Raw genomic sequence first — 21,928 nt, forward strand, 5'->3', positions numbered from 1 at the left:
GATGAGGGGCGCCTGAGTGGCTCTGTTGGTTAAGTGTCTGCCTTGGGCTCAGGTTATGATCCGGGTCCTGGTATTGAGCCGACATCAGGCTCGCTGCTCAGTGGGGAGCCAGCTTTTCTCTCTCCCTCACCCCTTTCCCCCATCGTGCTCTCTTTCTCTCTCTCTAAAATAAATAAATAAATAAAATCTTTTTAAAAAAAGGTTATATGATCTCTGCTTTCCAGCAGCCTAGAATGCAAGAGAGAGAGCCCAGGGGAAAAAAATAAATGCAAAATAAAAGTGCTATAATTCCATTTAATAAGTGTTCACTTAGAACTTGGCAATGTGCTAAGCACAGAGCTTGCTTTCTTTTTCATGCAGACTCACAGGGAGAAATATATTTTACGTTACAACCACGTCACAGAATTCTGCTCAACCTCACTACAATACACTGTACTCTGAACTTTTCTATTCCCCACCTCCACCTCCATGTTGATTGTCTCTACCTCACTGAATTCCTTATTCAATAATGAGCGGCTACCCGCAATTTGAAAAAATACTGCCTAACGCATACAAGAAACGGTGTGGCCTAAAGGAAAGGTCACAGGTTTTATAACCAGAAAACTTGACTCCATGTAAACAAATACCATTGGAGCCCTTCTGTGCAGCAGGCATACCACTGAACCAGTGGCATTATCACTGTGTAACGCTTCTGTACTTCATGTCCTCCAGCTACAAAACAGAAATAATAGTACTATCCCTATCTCACATGTTTAGTCCCAGATCAAACAATAGTGGGACACTAACAAAGTTTACTCTTTATAAGCTATAAATACAGCTTGTTATTAATATTACTAGGGAAGATAGAAAGAAAGTAAATATTAACTGTACACATATTATCCCACTTAATCCTCCCCACAGCCTTTAAGATCAGAAGCACTCATTGATTGTACTAGTCTGTGCCTCCTTAGATACCTATCACACAATTAAATATGAGGACACTATGTGTAAAATGCTTTAGAAGTACAGATGAGGAAGCAGTTTTAATCCTATCTGGGGAGTGGGAGTGTTAGTAAAGTCTGCAGAGACTTGATGTCTGAGCTAGTACTTGAAATGTGAACAGGAATTTGCCAGATAGAAGGGGGTGGCACATTCTTAGCAATGGGAGGATCCTGTGACCTCTCAGGAATGAGTCATGTGTATATTTAATAAATACACAAGCAAACAATTTATGAAGGTTTAGGGCTGTGAAGGAACATTGACCTCAATGCTCAGGTGACATCAGGGGTTCAGGGAGTGTGAGGCCTTCTTAGGCAGCTTTGGCTTGAGGAGGGGAAGAAGCAGCTAGCAAAACATGTAGAGACCAGATGAGGAAGGAATCAGACTTTGTCCTGTAATAGACGCAGTGACAAGACAGTGGGGTTCAGACCTATTTTGACTAGGTTTGCATTTTACATGGGTCATATGCTCAGCTGGCATGGAGGACTGTCTGGAGAGGGGAAAATATGAAAGTAGAAAGACTCTTTCTGTGTCGTTAGGGAAAAAAAAGACATGAGCCAAATTAGACCAATGGCAGGAGGGACGGAAAGGAGGGGCGGATGGGAAAGATACTCATGAAATGAAGTGCATTTATTAAACAATTGGACCTAATGATTGGAAAGAGAGGAGAGGGTGTAAAATGACTCAGCTTTCCCCCTCTCCCTTTAACCTCTTGTCTAGTTACTGAGCGCAGCTCTTTAAGTGTCTTTTGTGTGCACCCTTTTCTCCTTCCTATCGTCACCACCCTAGTCCAATTCAGAAGTCCTAGCCACCAATGAAATTATTTCCCCTCTCTCACATTCTTTTCCACCACCCCCCCATGATCTTTTAAAAATACAACTCTAAAAAAAAAAAAAAAATACAACTCTAATCATGTCTCTGTCTTATTTAAAATAATTAATGATTTCAGCTTCCTCCTCAGTAAAGACCAAAATCCCTACCAAGGCTCCCCTAACTTGGCCTGGCTTCCCCCTGGAGCTGCACTTGTCGACCCCTCTAGCATTTATTTGCACTTCTTCCTCCCTACCCCCACTGCCTTTTCACCAGGCTAAGTTCTACTCACCCTTCCAGGGCAGCTTAAAAGTTTTCTGTCTGTTTCAGAGGTCTCTGAGGCCTGGAGCCATGCCTTTGTTAGAAGCTCCCCTAGTACCTGTCCCCCCCTTCACAGGGCACTTCATTTATACTGGGGTTCTTCCAGTTACCAGTTATATGGCCTTTTTCACAAGTCATCTGTGCCTTTGCTCACTCTTCTATAAATGGAAATCATAATAGTGCCTACTTTACAGAGTTGTTGAGAGGAATAAATGAGATGCCATGTAAAGCACTTAGCATAGTGCTGGCACACAGTAACTGCTCAGTAAATATTCCCTTTCCTACTAAACGATAAACTTCCAGCGAAGTAAAGATGGTATTCCTCTCATTTACTGCTATATTCGCTAGCTTTCGCAGCTTCAGTAGCCATCTGAGTGAGCAGAAGTGAGTTCAGTAGGACGGTGGTAGCCATGAGGGTTGGAGACATTGCCTGCCCGCCTACTCCTCCCTCCACCCAAGGCACTACCACACCCCTCCTGTTCCACTCAAGCCCCTTTCCTGTCGCACAAGCCCGGTGAGAAGAAGGCACAGAAAAGGTGAGGTTGGGGGGGGGGGGGCGTGCAGGAACGTTCTTAACCCCCTTTCTTCCCAAAATACGGTTCTCTGGTGAGGGAGGCATCCCGGGGCTGCACCAGTTAAGGGATAAGCCTGAAAACTGATGCCAAAAAGCATGGGTTTGATTCCCGGCTCTGCCACTTATTGGAGGCGAGATCTGGGCTTGGTTATTTAATCTCCTGCTTCGCCGGGCTGCTCTGCGGTGCCAGCGAGGTAATGGCTGTAAAAGGGCCTTGTGCCTCTCCCAACGCGCCGTCGGAGGACGCGTGAGCATCGGGCGGAGGAGGGCGGTCACCTGAGCCCGCTCCCCCCACCCCCGCCGTCCCCGCCGCCCGAGCAGCCGCCTCGCGCCGGGAGCCGCTAATGGGATTTATGCTAATGACGAGGACGCGGGTGACCGCCCGAGCGCGCCGCGCCCCGCCGCCCTCGCGCCCCACCTCTCCAGGGCCGGGCCGCCTGCCCAGAAGTCGCGACAGAGGAATTGTCACCGTGGGTCCCTGAGCGGTGGGAAGAGGCATGGCGCGGCGAGGGGAGACCCGCTCCCCGACTGCGGTCCGTCTAATCACACCCCGGTGTTCGTCTTCTTCCTCCCTGCCCGCCTCGGCTTCTGCCTCCCCGTCCCTTCTCCTCTGATCTCCATCTCTAGAGGGTCTCTCTCCCTGCCTCCATTCGACAGTTGTTCTCCCTATCAATTAAACCGAGATGTAAGCACTTTTGCGTTCCAGGCCGTGCGCTAAGCACGGGGGTGGGGGTGCGGTGGGGTACAAAATGCGCCGAGTGCGGAGGTGGGGACCGTGTTCTGGGGTTCAGGGAGAGCCAGCCCCCCTTCTGGATGCGGATCACCAAAGTCTGCCCGGAAGAAGAGGCATGTGAGCTGAGCTTTGAAGTTTGGATAGGATCCCAACGAGGAAGGGAGTAGGAAGTGAAGGGCTCCGGAAGTTTTCGGAGAAAACGGAGAAGTTAGTTGATCCAGTGTGGCGGAAGTGCAAGGATCCTGACTGGTGAGTAGGGGTAAAACTGGATAGAATTTTGACTTCACAGTGTGAGGGACCTTGAATACCGTGCCAAGTAAGTTCAGTTTCAACCTCCAGGCGCTAGTGAGTCATTGAAGGTTTCTGAGCAAATGACAGGACTGTTTTTTGTTTTTTTTTTTTTTTAAGATTTTATTTATTTATTTATTTGAGAACAAGAGAGCTGGTGAGTGGGGGAGGGGCAGAGGGAGAAGCAGACTCTCCACGGAGCGGGGAGCCCCACCAATCCCAGGACCTTGAGATCGTGACCTGAGCTGAAGTTAGAGCTTAACCTTAACTGACTGAGCCACCCGGGTGCCCCGTCAGCCTTATTTCTTCCAATTTCTCTAAAAGAAGGAGCAAAGTATAGTGGTTAAATGGGTGAGCTTGGGGTTATACTGGCCCTGGTTCAAAGTCTACTTCCATCACTTACACCTGTGTAATAGGCAACTTCTCTGTGCCTCTATTTCCCTGCCTATTAAATGGGGATGAGAATGATAGTGTGAGGGGCTGTTGGGAGGATTCAGTGAAACAGTGTTTGTGAAACTCTCAGCACATTGTGGGGCACAGAGTTAATGCTTCATAAGTATAAGTTACTATTTTGTGTCTCCCTGTCCTCCTCTCTGCTTCTTTCAGTCTCTTGTCTTTCTTTTTTTTTTTTTTTTAATTTTATTTATTTATTTATTTATTTTGGAGAGAGAGAAAATTTTTTATGATTTTATTTATTTATTTGACAGAGAGAGCTCACAAGTAGGCGGCGGCGGGGGTGGGGGGCGAAGCAGGCTCCCCGCTGAGCAGACAGCTCGATTTGGGGTTCGATCCCAGGACCCTGGGATCATGACCTGAGCCAAAGGCAGAGGCTTTAACCCACTGAGCCACCCAGGCACCCCTCTTCTTTTTTTTTAAACAATTTTTAAAATATTTTATTTATTTATTAGAGAGAGAGAGAGAACACACAGGAGGGAAAGGGAAAAGCAAACTCCCTGCTGAGCAGGGATCCCAGGGAGCCCAACGATGCAGGACTCTATCCTAGGATTCTGGGATCATGACCTGAGTGGAGGGGCAGATGCTTAACTGACTGAGTCACCCAGGCACCCTTGTCTCTTTCTTCTTATGTCCCTTCTCCCTCTCATCAAACAAAAACAAAAACAAATCTTCCCCAATACATGTTTCCCCATTTCATGCCTAGGAATCACCCTCTCAAAATGAATAAAGAGTCAAACTAAATCAGACTATTATAAACCAAGGCCCGTTCAGAAATACCAGGACCTTTCCCAAGCACCCAGGAGGCTTGCTTAAGGGAGGGTTGTAGTTATTGTACTGAACTCAACTCACCCAGATTCCAGTGTTTTTAAAAAAGAGAGACCACAGCTCGTTTAACCCTACTTTGTCCCATCTCTGACAACATGCCTGATCTTCAGGAGGTCTGCTCTACTGGTTGTTGTCAGATGTTGGTGTGTATTAGAATCCCTTCCAGAGTACTGTTAAACCACAGATTGCTTGATGGGGCACCTGGGTGGCTTAGTCGTTAAGCGTCTGCCTTTGGCTCAGGTCATGATCCCAGGGTCCTGGGATCCAGCCTTGCATGGGCTCCCTCTCCTACTCCCCCTGCTTGTCCCTCTCTCACTGTGTCTCTCTTTGTCAAATAAATAAAAATCTTACACACACACAGATTGCTGAGTTCTACCATTAGGTTTTTGGTTTGTTTTTCTTGGGTTTTTTTTGCCCACTTTTAGAATTTATGATTCAGTGGGTCTTCAGCAGGACTTGAGAATTTGCATTTCTAACACATTTCCAGGTGATGCTTCTGCTCCTAGTCTGGGGACCACACTTTGAGAACCACTGCTCTCTAATAGCTATTCAATGAGAGAGGAAAATAGCTGGTTCTTTAAAAAGATTAGAGATTTATGTAAATCATAGCAAGTATGGTACAACACCCTCACTAGCTATGTGAATTTAAACAGATCTCTCCCCTTCTAGCTGGTTTCATCATCTGTGACATGAGAAGTGGTTTAAATCCATGGTTCCCAAACTGTAGCAGCCGTAGAGTGATCACAGGAGTTTAGCTCCTGACCCCATGAATACTCTGAGGAACTGGTCTGTGTGTAAACTGTGTGCTTGCTGGGGAAGAATAAAATATACGTGAGTTTTAATGATGCAGTCCAAAATTCAGTCATTATGTATTTTTTCAACCAACACACATCCTTTTTTTTTTTTTTAAAGATTTTATTTATTTACTTGACAGAGAGAGAGAGAAAGAGAGATCACAAGTAGGCAGAGGGGGGCAGGGAGGGGAACAGGCTTCCAGCTGAGCAGAGGTGATCCCAGGACCCTAAGATCATGACCTGAGCTGAAGGCAGAGGCTTAACCCACTGAGCCATCCAGGCACTCCAACCAACACACATCCAAAATACAGTTTGGATACCTGGCTGGCTCAGACGGGACAACGGGCAACTCTTGATCTTGGGTCATGAGTTTGAGCCCCACGTTGGGCATAGAGTTGACTTTAAAAAAAAGGGGGGGGGGGGGTGCCTGGGTGGCTCAGTGGGTTAAAGCCTCTGCCTTCAATGGGGATGGGGCGGGCTCTCTGCTCAGCAGGGAGCCCACTTCCTCCTCGCCTACTTGTGATTTCTGTCTGTCAAATAAATAAATAAAATATTTTTTTTAAAAAGCTGTTAACATGTCAGGATCATGAAAATTTTTTTTGAAATTAAAAAGGTTGGAAACCGGGGCGCCTGGGTGGCTCAGTGGGTTAAGCCGCTGCCTTCGGCTCAGGTCATGATCTCAGGGTCCTGGGATCGAGTCCCACATTGGGCTCTCTGCTCAGTGGGGAGCCTGCTTCCCTCTCTCTCTCTCTCTGCCTGCCTTTCCGACTACTTGTGATTTCTCTCTGTCAAATAAATAAATAAAATCTTTAAAAAAAAAAAAAAAAAAGGTTGGAAACCTCTGGGCTAAATATTCTCTGAAGGCCCTTTGACCTGCCATCCTACACAGCTAAACTGGTGAGTGGGCTCTAGACCACCAGGGGGCGCGGAAGCCCGGGATGATGCGGAAACTGAGACCCAAGGGCAGGAGGGCTGTTACACAGTAGGGTGGGACCAAGATTCCAGTCCTGGGTCTATAGACCACATCAGAGACCTGTTACACATAGGCTCTGTAAGAAAGATGTATCTCTGGAGTTCGGAGAGATAAGGGACCCAGAGGGGACAGTGACCTGTGACCCAGGGCACTTAGCACGGTGCATACACCTGTGGTAGTGAGTGGTAATTCCCATCTGGTTGGACCTTGAGCTCCAGTCCCTAGCCTGCCGCATAGAACCATCCTCATATTCCTCCACTATCCTCGGGCAAGGGGAAGGGACTGAGGGGAGAAAAAGTACCAAACAAGGCACAGATGGCCATCCTGAGTGGCCATCGGCTTGGGAATTTGGCACACGGCTCGGGAATGCAGGGAACTGGTAAAGACCTGTGGAGGCAGGGAAGCCTTTCTGAAGGTGGCGTTGAGGACAATCCGAGAGGAGCAGGAAGGTCAGTTCAGGCAGGGAGTTCTGTATAAAAAGGGAAATAATTATCGCTTGAGAATAGGAGGCAGCACCTCGCAGCAAGAGGGGAGGACAGGAGAGGCCAGCACCCTCCTCCACTCTCTCACCACACCCCCACCCCTCCCCACCCCAGCCCTGCAGAACCCTGGGCAGAGCTCTGACCCAGCTCAGCCTCTCCAGTCAGGGATTTCTCCCTGGAAGGGCCAGAGGGAAGGGGGCTCCCACACACAAACCCCAGAGTCTGAGACTCATACTCAAACTGTCAGGATCCAGAAGACTTTCCAGCCCAGCCTGAAGGTATACACAGACACGTGCTCACGGTGACGGGACATAGGGACTTTACACCACCCTAGGACTGACTCTCTCGCTCTCTTTCTCTTTCTGTCTCCGCCTTGATCTTAGCAGAACAAATGAAGAAGGACCCAGGGACCCCAGCCCCCTTGGGCCAGAGCACTAGACCTTCACCCATTACTCCTTTACTCTTGCTCTAGCTGGGCCACCTCCTTTTCCTCCTTGACCAAGCTTCATTCATCTGCTGTTCCTCTCTTATGTATCCCAGCTGGCCCTAAGCAGTGAATTCCTTCCCACAATCACTCTGCCCTACATGGCTCCTCTTCCTCTAGGTACCACCCCAACCCCCAGTCTGCAAGTCTCCCAAGGCTTGTTCCTTTTGCCCTCTCACACCTCTGGCCCTTCCACGATACTTTTTGAGGTTTGCCAAGCCTGAGTGCTCATCTAAGCAGAGAAGACCAGAAGGAGAAGCAGAAACACAGGGGGCATTCATATTGGCAAGGCTTCTCTGGACAGCAGATGGACAGCAGGACAGGCGGGCAGGCTGGCTACTCTGGAGAGGTTGTGCCCACCCTGCCTCCCCCCATCTCAACAGAACCATCTCCCAACCTTAGAATTTTGGCTCCAACACGCAAGCGTGTGTATACACAAACACACACACACACCACCACCACCATCACCACCACCACCACCACCAACAGCAGCAGCAGCAGCAGCAGCCTATCTGCTCTGCGGAAGTCAGCTTCCCTGGGGCCCCTAGGGCCTGTTTTCCCATTGCCCACCAAGCCTTTCCCACCTGCTTTCACAGGGGAACCCTCAGTCATGGGTACCCCCCAGACATCTCCCAGTTTTTGAGTCTTCCAGCTTTCTAGAGACAAGGCCGTATCAAATCTGGGATCACTGCAGCTGCCCCATTTACAGCCGAGCCCCTGTATCTCCCTCCCACCTCAACATATCCCTCCCGCCTCTGTGAAGCCTTCAAGGCTGGGAGGGAGGTCAGAATGGAGCCCATCTTGGCAAAATGAGAAAAGATTAGAGCAATACATTTGCTGTCAATGGCAATAAGGCTGCCTGAACAGGGGAAGAGGAATATTTGATTTCGGGCTCTCCAGGGGTCTTGGCGGAGGAACACTGGCAGCCTGCAGCCTCGGGCCTGATGGAGTGGGGAGGGCTGGTCCCAGCCCCAGCCAACTGGGGACCCCGGAGTCCCAGCCCTCCCATCTCCATATCGACCCTATCCTCTGCAGTCACCCGCAGGGTTGCGGCTCCCTCCTCCTGCCCCTCCCATCATTTCTCCCTTCCCACTGCCAAACTTGTGCTTCCCCTTGTGCTTCCCCGAAGCAGATTTTCCTACCCAGTGCAGGGTGATGGAGCAGAAAGAACCCTGCTCTAGGGGCTGGCGAGGAGGCCTGGGTTCTAACCCCCGTGCTGCGTCTGCGGACTTCAGGCAAGTCACTGGGCATCTCTGAGCCTGGGGCAGTGTGGGGTTGGGGGACCACAAGGCATTTGACATCCTGAGGTCAGCTCAAGCCATTCACCACATCAGTGGTCTTGGGTCACCGTCACTTAACCTCTCTGAGCTCCCAGTTGTTCATCTGTAAAGTAAGGATGAAGCAAATAATAAGGCCTATCTATGTCCTAGGGCGGTGGTGAGAGTCAACAAAGCCTCGGACTAAGAAAACTGTAAACAAGTGTGGCATATTGTCTCCTTGTGGGAATTTCTGGTGTGTTCCCTGGCTGAGGATGGGCCTGAGATTCATCCAGAAGCTCTAGAGAGTTCCTTCCAGCCCTAGGATGTGGCTCTGGACCCCACCCTCCCAGAGGGCAGAGGGAGTAGTTTCTCTGGAAAGGAGAGATGAGATTTTGGGGGGATGGGTATCAAACAGGCCTGAACTGAGGAGAAGTTGACTCTCCTGGGCCAATCCTGAAAGACATTCTGGAGGGGAAGGGTTTAGAAGCAGCTGGTCAAGAGTGTCTCTTTCCGACCTCCTACCCTCATGTTTATAGGCTAACTGCCCCCTGGAGTTGTGCAGTGGGTGCATATGAGGCAACTTCTGCCCAGCTTTCCTGCAAATAGACAGGGTACTAGGCAGGAGAGGGCGCAGGGAGTCTAGGGAATGGAAGTAATAGTCATTTCCAGGCTGCCTGGAAACATCTGCAGTGTTTTTCATGTCTCTACATCAGCCTGAGAAAGGGGTGTCACCAACATGAGGTTGGATAACATGCCCATTTTTATATGCTGGAAGGAACTGTGACTCAGGGGGGCTGGACAGCATCACCCCATGCTGCCTCTGATTGGAGCAAAAGGTCTGAAGCTTCAGCCCCAGGCTTGGTTCCTTTGGCAGAGCTGAGAACCTGGGCAGAGCTTTAAGAGGATGGCACTGCTTAACCAACGGAGCACAGAGACTGTTTGGAAAGTTTAGACAAATGCATTGTACCTTCATGAGCTGCTTTTCTGATTCCAACTTCATTTCCCACTGCCCCCCTGCATGGTCCTCCCCCGCCCCACCCCGGCCAGATCTCACTTTATTTTCCACCTGACACATCGGACTGATTCATATCTTTCCCTCCCCCATTGCCTATGCAGATTTCACCCATCTTTTGAGGCCTCCGTGAAGGCTTGCCTACCATGCAAAGTAGCAATAAGGATAGACTTCCTTGACTTACTGTTCATTTTTTATTAACGCGTCCTGATCCTACAAGAGAGTCCTCGACTCATTCTCTGAGGGCCCAGACTGTGGTCTTATCTCCTCCCTCTTTGTAATTTTGGGGCTTTGCATAGAGTCTGGTACGTATTGGGTGTTAGGAAAACATTTACCGCTGGAGGTGATGATTGTGGGGCTGGTGCGCATGAAAGAATCCAGAGTGGAATTTAAAGTCGAGGTGAGTGAGGGGGGCACTTGGATGGTGCCATCAATTAGATGTCTACCTTCGGTTCAGGTCCTGATCCCAGGGTCCTGGGATCGAGCCCTGTGTCCAGTTTCCTGCTCAGTGCAGTCTGCTTCTCCCTCTCCCTCTGCTGCTCCCCCTGTGTGTGCTCTCTCTCTCTCTCTGCGTCAAATAAATAAATAAAATCTTAAAAAAAAAAAAAGTAGATCTGGGGATGGTGGTGACCTTGCTGATAGCTGTAATGGCAGGTAGGCCGGCGAGTTGAGCACAGTGGTGTTGGTAGGGATGGTGGCGACTTCAATGATATGAGTGTGAAGATGGCGGTGGTGATGGCGGTAATGATGGCGACGGTGGTGGTGGTGATGGAGGTCGTATTAATTACCTATGGCTGCATAGCAAATTACCCCCAAAACTTAATGCTTTAAAACAACACACATGTATTATCTCATAGTTTCTACAGGTCAGGAGTCTGGGCATGATTTAGATGGGTGCCTTGGGCTCCCTTTCTCTTAAGACTGCACCCAAGGTGTCAGCAGGGGCTACAATCTCATGTGCAGTCTCCACCAGAGGAGAATCTGCTTCCAAGCTCACGCTCATGGCTGTTGGCAGGATTCTGTTCCTCTTGGACTTGGGGACCTTGCTGGGTGTTGGCCCGAGGCCTCCGTCAGTTCTTTGTCACCGCAGACTAGCTGGCAACATGGCGGCCAACTTTCCTCAGTACAAGGGAGAGAGTACCCAGGCCAGAAGCTACGGTCCTGTCGTAACCCAATCTTCACGTAACATCCCATCACCTCTGCTGTGTTCTATTCACTAGAAATGAGTCATTAAATATGGCCCACACTTTTTTTTTAAAGATTTTATTTATTTATTTGACAGACAGAGATCACAAGTAGGCAGAGAGGCAGACAGGGGGTGGGGGAAGCAGGCTTCCCACGGAGCAGGGAGCCTGATGTGGGGCTTGATCCCAGGACCCTGAGACGATGACCTGAGCTGAAGGCAGAGGCTTAATACACTGAGCCATCCAGGTGCCCCCAATATGGCCCATTCTTTTAAAACAATTATTGCATATAGACACACACTGTTACATTAGTTTCAGGTGTATAACACACAGTGATTCAACTTCTCTATATGTGTGTTGTGCTCACCACAGTGTAACTGCCATCTGTCACCATACAACACAATTACAGTGCTGCTGACTCTATTCCCTATGCTGTGCCTTTTATTCCCAAGACTTGGTCACTCCATAACCGGAAGCCTGTATCTCCTACTCTCCATTTTGCCCACCACGCCCCCACCCATGCCTCTGGCACCCATCAGTTTGTTGTCTGTATTTATAGGTCTGATTCTGCATTTATTTTGTTTATTCATTTAGTGTTTCAGATTCCATGTATGAGTGAAATCATACAGTATCTTAGTCTGACTTATTTCACTTAGCATAATACCCTCTACATCCATCCATGTTGTAACAAATGGCATATCTCATCCTTTTTTAAGGCTGCATAATATTCTTTAAACACACACACACACACACACACACACATCTTCTTTATCTATTTGTCTCTTGATGGCCACTTTGGTTGCTTCCAAATTTGGCTATTGTAAATAATGCTGCAGTAAATACAGCATGCGTATTATCTTTTCAAATTAGTGTTTTTGTTTTCTTTGGGTGAGTACCCAGTAGTGCAATTACTGGATCATGGAGTAGTTCTATTTTTAACTTTGTGAGGAACCTCCATACTGTTTTCCACAGTGGCTGCACCAGCTGGTGTTCCCACCAACAGTGCACAGGGGTTCCTCTTTCTCCACATCCTCGCCAACACTAACACAGCCCATACTTGAGGGGCTAGGATTACACAAGGGCACAAATACGGGAAGGGAGTGGCCAGTGGGAGTCACCTTAAAGGCTGCCTTCTACAATGGCAATGATGATAATGATGATGGTGGAGGAGAAAAGATGGAGAGTGTGACTGCATCAGGGATGATGGTAGCGTATCAGAGAGTGAAAGTGTTAGTGTCCACATGAGAATGGAAAAGTGGATCCTCTGAACTAGATCTGGGCAGAGGAGTGTCGCTGACTAGAGCCAGAGATTCAAGACGCACTCTCCTCCACTGCACTCCACCCCATCCCGGTCTGGGTCCATATCCATTCCCCTAGAGTCCTCCCTCCCCATTGCTTTCTTTGCCAATCACCCCCACCCTAAGCTGATGTTCTCTTTTAGACAATTAATGAGCTAAGTAATGGCCAAATGGAGAGAAATTACCACCAGCAATCAAAGGAAGGAAGGAGAAGAGAATGGTCAGAGGCCCAGGGGAGACAGAGAGGTACTGCTGGTTTGGGGGCTGAGCTGGAGTTCTCACAAGTTGGACAAAGCCATCCACCTGATTCTATACTGAGTCCCCATGTGCTTGGTCTCCGGATCCACATTCCCGTAGGACAAAGCCCACCACCACCATCACTTTATCCTCCCTCTCTCAATTCTTCACATAGGCTTTAGTCTAGAGCTTTGCTAAGCTCAGGGTAGCTCATTCTCTCCAGTCCCCCTGCCTCTAGCTCCTTCCTCTAATCTCTCTCCACTTCTGACTACGTGCTATTTCTTAAAATCCCCCCGATATTACCTCTGTTCTTTGATAAGCACAGAAGAAGCTCATCTTTTCTGATGTTTCATCCCTTCCATGACTATCACTAAGCCCCCTAATCCTACCCCAATGCCAAGGTTTTTAGGTCTGGTAAGCCAAAATAAAGCCTATTATCTGGAGAAGTCTCTTTAAGCAGCCAGGTGATATTGGGTGTCAGGGACCCAAGTCCTCTTGCTATAGAAGCATCAGGTTGAGTGACAGGGGTAAACTATATTCAATTGGGAGTAAGGAGACCAGGATTCTAATCCCAGATTTGTCACTCACTAACCATGTCACTTCTGCTCAATGTCCTCATCTGTTTAATGGTGGTAGTTGAATGTGGAAGATAGACCAAATGACCTCTACCCGGCCAGTTCTGAACTTCTCTGAGTCCCATGAGAATAGTAGAGGTTGAGTGGAGGATGATGGCTAGGCTAGAAAGGCCAAGGGCCATGTGGCTGACCGAAGAGTAGCTGTTTGCAAAGGATAGTTAAACCTGGTCATAGTGGGGGCCTTTGCTCTGTGCACCATCGGGCCCCAAGGCCACCCCAACCTTCCTTTCCCGCATCTGCCCAGGCCCACCACTCCCAGGTATATGACCTTAGAATTGCCAGCTCCCCTCTGGCCCTCATCAGCCTGTCCAGACAGTCCCCATCTGCCACTTCTGTCTCTTAAGATATCACTCACCTCTTTTGTTTCCTTTCTTCCTCCCAACACACCCATATTTTCCCCCACCCTGGTTCAGACCTTAGCCTCTTCTGGCCTGGGCCTCCAGATGACACACCTGACTGTCCTGATACCCTGCCCCCCACCACCTGCTTCTTCTGCTGCACAACACCTCTCTCTCCTGGTTCTTCTCTTTGACCGATCTTCTTAGTTCCCTTTCTCTTCTAGCCTCCTTTCCTGCCGCCTGTCCTGCTGCACGCCCTTTAAATTTGGGTGAACTCCCTAATGCTTTGTCCCAGGCCATCTCATAATGGTAACATGATAACAAAAGCGAAAACAACTTGGATTTAGTGGTTCTTATGCGCCACAAAGGACCTTCACATGTATTTTTATTTGATTCTCTGAGATAAACTATTCTCTTCCATTCAATAGAAGTCAATTTTGCCTTCATGGATTCTCTGAAAACTGTCCTTTCCTTTTTATTTCCATTGCCACTGCTTTAATTCAAGCCTTCAATGCCTCGTCTTAGACCCTTGCTTCCGCGCCCGAGCTCACAATAGTGTGGGTCTTAGCGGCAGAGGAGAAGGGAAGGCTGTAGTTCCCGTTAACCAACTGACCAAGGGCTTTGGACTTAGCTGAGCCACACCGGGCCCCACTCAGAACACAGTGGGCTGTACTGTAAAGATAAGACACTCAGAAGTAGAGTCATTCTGGGGAAAAGATTAGGGTCACACACAAAAATTCAGCATCTGTGATTGGTCCAAGCATAAAGAGGACAGTTCCTGATGGAATAAGTGAAGGGCTGCATAATGAAATCCAGGAGAACCTCTCTGGAAACCCCACCCCGTCAGGACCCTGTGTCTGGTCCCAGATGAACTCCAGGCAAACCAATTTGCAAAGCCCATTGAGCAGCCCTCAGCCTGCTGGACTCTCTAGGTTAAGTCAGGACAATGCTACCCTAGGAAGAAAAGGGAATAAGAATGAAGAAAACAATATTAGAAATATTGAACAAAGAAATTTAAATTCATGATACTGTTTTTGTAGTGGGCTTTGGGGGGGGCACAACCACTGTAATATTGGGGTTTTTTTTTTAGGGTTTTTATTTATTTTTGAGAGAGAGAGACAGACAGAGAGAGCTCGAGGTGGAGGGGGGAGGGGCAGAGGGAGAAGCAGACTTGCTGCTGAGCTGGGAGCCTGTTGTGGGACTCAGGACTCAACCCCAGGACCCTGGGATCCCCACATGAGCAAAAGGCAGGTGCTTAATTAACCGAGCCACTTCGGTGCCCAGCACTATTGTTTGTTTTGTCTGCTCTTTAAGATGTTGAAAGTTTTTAAGAGTTTAATTAATTCCATTTGTAGTCAATGTTTAAATATTTGGGGAAATACAATTTGCCAAATTCATAAGTTTTTGATTTATTGGTTGTATAAGTGGTATGAGAATATTTAGGAGAATGTTAATAATTGAATAAAGATTAATAAATTGGACATCAATGTAGGAAAAATAATGAATATTCCCCTCCATGCCCCAAAATGCTTGAGATATTAAAGAATTTATCGTCCTAAACTTCCCATCTGTGATTTCTGCTGTCTTCAATTAATTCCCATCCTCTTGCCAAGACCTCTGTGACCCCATTTGCTCATCTATATAATGGGATAATATTACTACCTACTTAGAGGGTAGCTTTAAGGATTAAGTGAGAAAATTGCTTCCATAGCACTTAGAACAATACCCAGGGCACAACAGCTCAATAATGTTGGCTATCTTTATCTTCCCCCGGTACCACTTTGATCATACCTCCTCTTGCTCGAAACCCTGCAACTGCTCCCTAATGACCACTGACAAATGCAAGCTCCTTCCACTTATCAAGAACCTTCATGTCCTCACCTCTGTCTGCTTTCCAGCCTTGGCCCTCACTATTCCCCCTCACCCACCAGACAAAATTACTACCTCTTTGCTTCACTCTCATCCTCTATGATCATTTCTCCCATTTCTTCCTCCTCCTAAAATGCCTTGCCTCCTTCCTATGCCATTATGGCTACCTCAAACTCCTACTCATGCTTCAAAACCCGTCTCAAATGCTCCATCCTCCAGGACACTCTCTTGGTCATCTTCAACTCTCGTCCTCCTTGGAGCACTTGACTGGTAGCTCTTTCCTGGCAAGCATCACATTCTGTCATGCCTCCCAGTCAGTTACTTCTGTGTCTGGTCCTCCCAGTAGGGCCATAAGCTCATTGAAGGTGAGACTGACTTGTAATACAGATCTTGGGGAACACATGGCTGCCCGACCCAGGTCCTGGTGCATAATAGGTACTCTGTGAACAGATGTTAGGTTCCTCTAGCTCAGGGTGATTGTGTCAGAAGCAGCAGGGACCTTCAGGCTCCCCAGGCCAGTGTCCCCATATAGACCATAGAGGCACAGGAAACAGAAGGAGCCAGCCGTCTGCGGGTGCCAGGGCCCCCAGGGCAGATGGGAAAATGGCAGAGCCACGTTCCAGGAGCACGCAGAGCTATGTCTGCTCAGCTCATCAGCATTCCCCCAGACATTCATTCACCCCTCAATCAGTCAACCCTTCTTTCTGGACTCTGGTGTGCCAGGCCCCGCATGAGGTGTGACAGACACCAGTGCTGGTACCACTTCCCGAAGAGGTATGCCCGCGTGCCTGCCGCTGCCGGGTGTATGCCTATGTGTGCCCACACGTGCGCCCCACGTGCCCGGGTTCCCTTCTCCCGACAAGCCGAGCAGTCTGTAAGCCCAGGCTGAGAGGGCTGCCTTTTACCCTGTTTCCAAACAACTCCCTTTTCTGCGCCAGAGCCCTGCTTCTCCCTTCTGTTGGCCCCCTCGCCTCCTCCTCCCTCTGTTGGGGCTGCCGCTGATGATGAAATTTGGCTTGCAACACCCTCTTCCTCCCCTTCCTGCAGGCCCGGGAGAGGATTAAGCCGCTGGAGTCTGAAATCGGAAAGATCCCAGCCTCGGCTCCCCAGCACCTCCCCATGCCCCCTCCTCCTCCCCGCCCATGCAAAACCAGAAAATTAATCTCCCCTTCTGCCTGTGATATGGCGGGCTGCATTACAAGCTGGGCGTCGAGATAAAGCGGGGAGCCGCGGGATGGCGGCCCGGCGCAGGGGCCCCGGGTGGGGCCGGCCTGGGAGATAAGGGCCTCCCAGCGCCATGAATTATTCACCGGCACTGCCTCCTCCGGCTCAAAGGCTGCCCTGAGCGCTTAGATTGCGCCTTCCAGAGGGGCCTGAGTGAGGGTCTGGGGGAAGGCAAGGGCTGCAGGAGGGTCCTTCCGGGTTGGGGGGGGGGCAGGGAGGGGGAGGACTGTGCTCAGTTGAGGGACAGTTCAGAGACAGAAACGCCCCATGGGACCAACTGATGCAGAGGATGGAGGATGTCCCCAAGCCGAAGGGACCCTCAGACCCAGCTATGGCCCCCAGGGATGCTCCTCATTTATGCAACTCACTAAACACTTCTGAACAGATATAAGTGCGGGGCTCGGGCCAAGTCTGGCATCCTGGAGCTGCCGGTGCCATCCCTGCTGCCCTCAGGGTACCCAGGATCCAGGGCGCCCACTGAGTGTGGGTGGAGCACAGTCATCCCCCTCCCCTTCCACCTGCCTTGTCTACAGCCCTTGTCCCCTTCCCCTCTGTGGGGTCTAGACAGCCACTACCCACTCTAGTAAAGCATTTCACCTTGGTGGGGGTGGAACAAGGGGACGGCACAGGACGGACCTGCTCTCAGGGCGGCGGGAGCTCAGGAAACAGAGACGGGGGCAGCTGGTGCAGCAGGGGAATGGGAACCCAGAGGAGTGAGGAAGGGGTGTGTTCCCTGTGCTCTGTGAGGGATTAACCGGGGAAGTTTCCTGGAAGAGGAAAAGGCCCAGGTACTCTGCAGGTCTTTTGTTTCTCCTTTGTTCACTCTTCAAAGACCCAGAATTTTAAAGCAGGGAAGGGACCTTCGCGGTCTCTTCCCTATCTGGCAGTCTCTGTTACCACCTTCTCCTCACCCTTTCTCTCCGCCTCAATCTCTCTTCCCTCCCCCTCCTCCCCCCACCCCGTCTGCCCTTTTAATCTCTGTCTTGGCCCCAATTTCTCCATCTCTCTCTTGTACTGCCTTCCTCCATCTCTTCATCTCTATGTTTTCTCTTTAATCATCCCTTTCTTCTGAAGCCGCCACTCCCCAAGTGTTATGATGACATACAAATGTATGATGGAAGAAAGGTGCCCATCTGCTGGTCCCCTTCCCCGAGGGTGAGGGAGAAAAAAGAAGGGTCCAGAAAGGTCCTGGATGTGCGCAAGAACTTCAAGACCCTGAGAATATCAGCAGGAGGAGTTTGGGGAGAGAGCCCCCCCACCCCCCACCCCCCACCCCCCACCAGAAGCAGTGTCACAGGAAAGACATTGAACCTCCCCACCCCAAGAGCCAGGAGTGAGAGGTGCTGGGAGAAGGTAAGGACCAGAGGAGACCCCTTCAAATTACAAAATTGGGGACCCAGACTGGCAGGGGACCTTGAACCCCCTGATGCCTGGAGCCCCACAGCACTTGGAATGAGTGAACAAGCCACATTCTCTGAGACCCACATTCAAGTTGAGAGGGAGGAGTGAGGACGGGAGAGGGAGAAGGGGTGGAGAATGAAGTGGGACCAGAGTAAGAGGAGGACATGGGGAGAAGGGTGAGCCCTGAAGGATTGAAGAGGCAATGACTTGGGTGGGAAAGGGAAAGGGAAAGAGAAAGGGAAAGGGAGGACAAGCTAAATGAGGGAGGAGAGATCAGAGATAGGAGCAGGGAAGAAGAAAGGAAGACAGCACGGGGTTGAGGGGAAAGGGCAAGGGTAGCAGAGAAATGAGCGAGGAGGGTAAGAGAAGCATCCGGACCAGAAAGAGAAAGCAGAGGGGGAAGAGAAGGATGGGGGTGTGGGGGGGCAACATGGAACCCAGAGGAGTGAGGGAGGGGTGTGTTGATGGGTCCCATCAGCCTCAGGTCCACAGCCCCTTCCCACCCGCCTGCTAATTAACTCCTTAATTGTCTCTGCATTTGCTGAGCCGGCAGATGAAGTGGATGCAGACAGATTGGGGCTTGTGTGATTTCACGCATGGGGGAGCAGAGAAGAGCTGCCTGGGAGTCCCAGGGGACTTCGCCCCCCTCTTTGCTTTCCTCCCTTCCCCCTCGTCTCTGAGAGGCTGGAGGGTGCTTCTGTACCTAGAGCAGATGGGGCCATCTGCAAAAGAAGTGCCCATGGGGAATTTGCCCCCATCAGCCTCTCAGGGATGAAAATAATACTTGCTACTACTGATGGAACACCTCCTGTTTACTAGGCACACATTATTTCACCATTGTGAGCTTTAGCCAGATTTTATGGCTTGTTGAAACCGTGAAGCTCAGACAAGTTAAGTAACTTGTCCATAATCACACAGCTCTGGTGTGACAGAGGTGAGATTTGAATCCCAGGTTAGCAGAATGACATAGCTCTGGTGGCAGGGGTAGAGGGGTTGGGGGAGTGGGGAGACCCTGAGGCCTAGGGACTATAGGAGTCAGAGAGGAGGGAAGTGTGGGCAAGGGATTGGGAGGAGACTGAAGGAGCTAGGATCCGTCACATCCTGCATAAGAGGTAGGTGGGTCCAGAGAAGGAGAAAGGAACAGTGGGACACTAATCACAGTCCTTGGATCCCTCAAGTTTTATCTTGCTGAAGCCAACTTCCCCTTTTCCTCATCACTGCAGCCCAAACCCCTGTCAGTATGACTTGCCCCTCTGCCACTCTATGCTGGCCCAACCCTCACTTTTACTCTGACCTTGGAGCTAGAGTCACTTCTCAACACATTCACCTCTCCCTTGACACTGGGAAATTTTGATGACAGTGACTATGCCACTCCTCCCCGGGGGGGGGGGGGGGGGGTGTCTGTGCAGGAATCCATCTTGCCCCAAATGAAGAGGAAACAATACCGTGATGTACTTAGGTTGGGCATAAGAAAGAACTTCCAGGGTGCCTGGCTGGCTTAGCTGGCTAAGCATCTGCCTTGGGCTCAGGTCATGATCTCAGGATCCTAGGATGGAGCTCAGCCTCCGAAGCTCCCTTTGCTGGGGGCTGGGCTCCCTGCTCAGCAGGGAGTCTACTTTTCCCTCTGTCCTTCTCCCACCCCCACTTGTGTGCTCTCTCTCTCTCTCTCTTTTAAGATTTTTAAAAATTTATTTTAGAGAGAAAGTGTGTGGGGGGAGGGTTGGGGGACACAGGGAGGGGAAGAAGCAGGCTCCCTGCTGAGCAGGAAGCACAATGCACAGGATTGAGGGCCAGAGCCGAGGACCCAGGGATCATGACCTGAGCTGAAGCCAGACACCCAACTGACTAAGCCACCCAGATTCCTGCTCTTTCAAATAAATAAAATATTTAAAAACAAAAAAGAAAGAAAGACTTCTAAGTCTGGGTCTGTCATACAAGGAACCGTACTGAAGCCTTGATTTAGACCTGTGGATTCTCAGGATCAAGGTTTCTCAAGACTGGCTGCTATATAGTAGAGGTCTTGAAAAGTTGGGAAATCTGAGTCCCACGTTCAGAGATTCTGATTTAATTGGACTAAGTGGAGCCAAAGCACCACTTTAAAATCTTCCTAGGTGATTCAGATGTGCAGCCTGGGTTGAGAACCACTCAGATTCTGCCCTCATTTGGCTGCTCTGGTGCTTTTGTGGCTGGATCTAAACACTCATACAACTAATAATAGTTACTTATTGGAGATTTACTAGGTACAAGCTAAAGTGCAAGCACTTTTTATGCATTAGCTTATATAATCCTTAGAAATTCCTGTGAAATAAATCTTATCCCCATTTTACAGATGAGGAAACTGAGCTCAGAGAGGTCAAGAGACCTGCCCATCCTAATGAACGGCAGGGCCCATTCTGGAAGCTGAGATTACCTGATTCACAACTTTTATCTTCCCTCAGACTCTTGAGGCTGCTTGTTGGCCTCGATTAGTCCTTGTCTGCCTCCACCTCACCTCATCACCTTCCTTCCACCCCCGCTCCTCCCTCAATAACATCCCAGGTGACTGAAGCAATTTGCAGCCATTTGAGGAAGCTCCATGTGTCACTCAACCTGCGAGGGTGGGGACTTATGGGAATTGCAGATGCTCCAAGATGGTCCTCCCCTCCCCTGAGACACTTGGAATTCAAGAATCCAGCTCTAAGCCCCCCTACCCCCCCCCCACCCCTACCCCGCCCCGTGCCCCTGTTCAGGGCCAAATTCCCACTCTCAAATGCCCCCTTGGGTTGATTCTAAGTATCTGGAATAGCGCTGCCACCCAGTGGCTGCCCAGGGATATGGCAGCCCTCCAGCACTGTCTGGTGCTGCTGGACAGCTCCCCAACTCAAAACCAGAACCCAAGATACTCCCTTCCCCTTGGCAGCACCAAGAGCAGGCCCCTAGTAAATGGATCCCACTCTCCCCCCTGGGGTCTAAGCCTACACTCCCTCTAAGGATCTCCAGCTCCCTTCTCTCGTTTCTCACGTACCCCTTGCCCCCAACACTTTACAACTTCTCATCCAACTTCTTTCCATTGTGCCAGACTCTTCTCATTACAGGTTCTTTCTTCTCACTTAAAGCCCTGGGAACACACCTCTCACCTTCCTTCTGCCAGAGCTGTGCTAACCTGCAAGTGGATTGGAGGAGTTGCTAGAGATAGAATTCTGGTCCCCCCCCCACCCCCCTCCTCATCACCTGACACCATCAGACTTCAACAGTCTCCGTGCTAAGAGCCCCTAATGAGCATCAGCAAATTAACAACTTCCCTTTGATTGCTCCTTCTCTGTTAATTGGATAGGGACGGCCCCCCAAGGCCTCTCAGTGAGGAGAAGGGAGGGAGAAAGAGGAGGAGAGAAGTGAGAGCTAGAGGAGCAGCCCCCAGACCTCGGCTTAGTGCCCCAGAATTCTGCTCCATTCCTGAGTACAGCTCCTCCTTCCATCCCTTCCTCATCCTGTCCATCCCCACCCTCCTAACCCTCCACCTTCCCACCTCATCCACCTCCTTCCCTTTCCTTGCTTCTTGACTTCTGTCCAAATTCCCTTGATCTCTGGCTATCTCTTCGTCCTTCTCTATGCTCCTTCTTTAGAGGTTTAGCAGTGAGGGGCTCCAAACACTCCACCCCATAAAGGCAAGCACAAGGCTACAAAGATGGGATTTGGACAGCCAAGCTATATGTTTGTTTTTGTATGTGCATGTGTGTACATGTCACACATAGATGGGAGCAGGGATAAGAACAG

At 49.8% G+C, this 21,928-nt stretch overlaps 1 protein-coding gene across 2 annotated transcripts in view; it reads left to right on the forward strand.

Annotated features, from left to right (window-relative positions):
- Nucleotides 1–2,403: 2,403 nt before the first annotated feature.
- The window catches only part of ASIC1 (acid sensing ion channel subunit 1), a 45,705-nt gene continuing 26,180 nt past the window's right edge, over nt 2,404–21,928 (forward strand). The window contains exons 1-3 of one of the 2 annotated variants that reach the window (XM_032348152.1): nt 2,404–2,645; nt 3,005–3,665; nt 12,615–12,717. In XM_032348152.1, the coding sequence (XP_032204043.1) occupies nt 12,689–12,717 (29 nt within the window). In that variant the 5' untranslated portion in view covers nt 2,404–2,645; nt 3,005–3,665; nt 12,615–12,688. The remainder of the gene's footprint in view (nt 2,646–3,004; nt 3,666–12,614; nt 12,718–21,928) is intronic. The other variant, XM_032348151.1, reaches the window with a different exon arrangement.

Source organism: Mustela erminea, chromosome 6, assembly GCF_009829155.1.
Source record: "Mustela erminea isolate mMusErm1 chromosome 6, mMusErm1.Pri, whole genome shotgun sequence".
In the NCBI taxonomy this organism is placed as follows: Eukaryota; Metazoa; Chordata; class Mammalia; order Carnivora; family Mustelidae; genus Mustela; species Mustela erminea.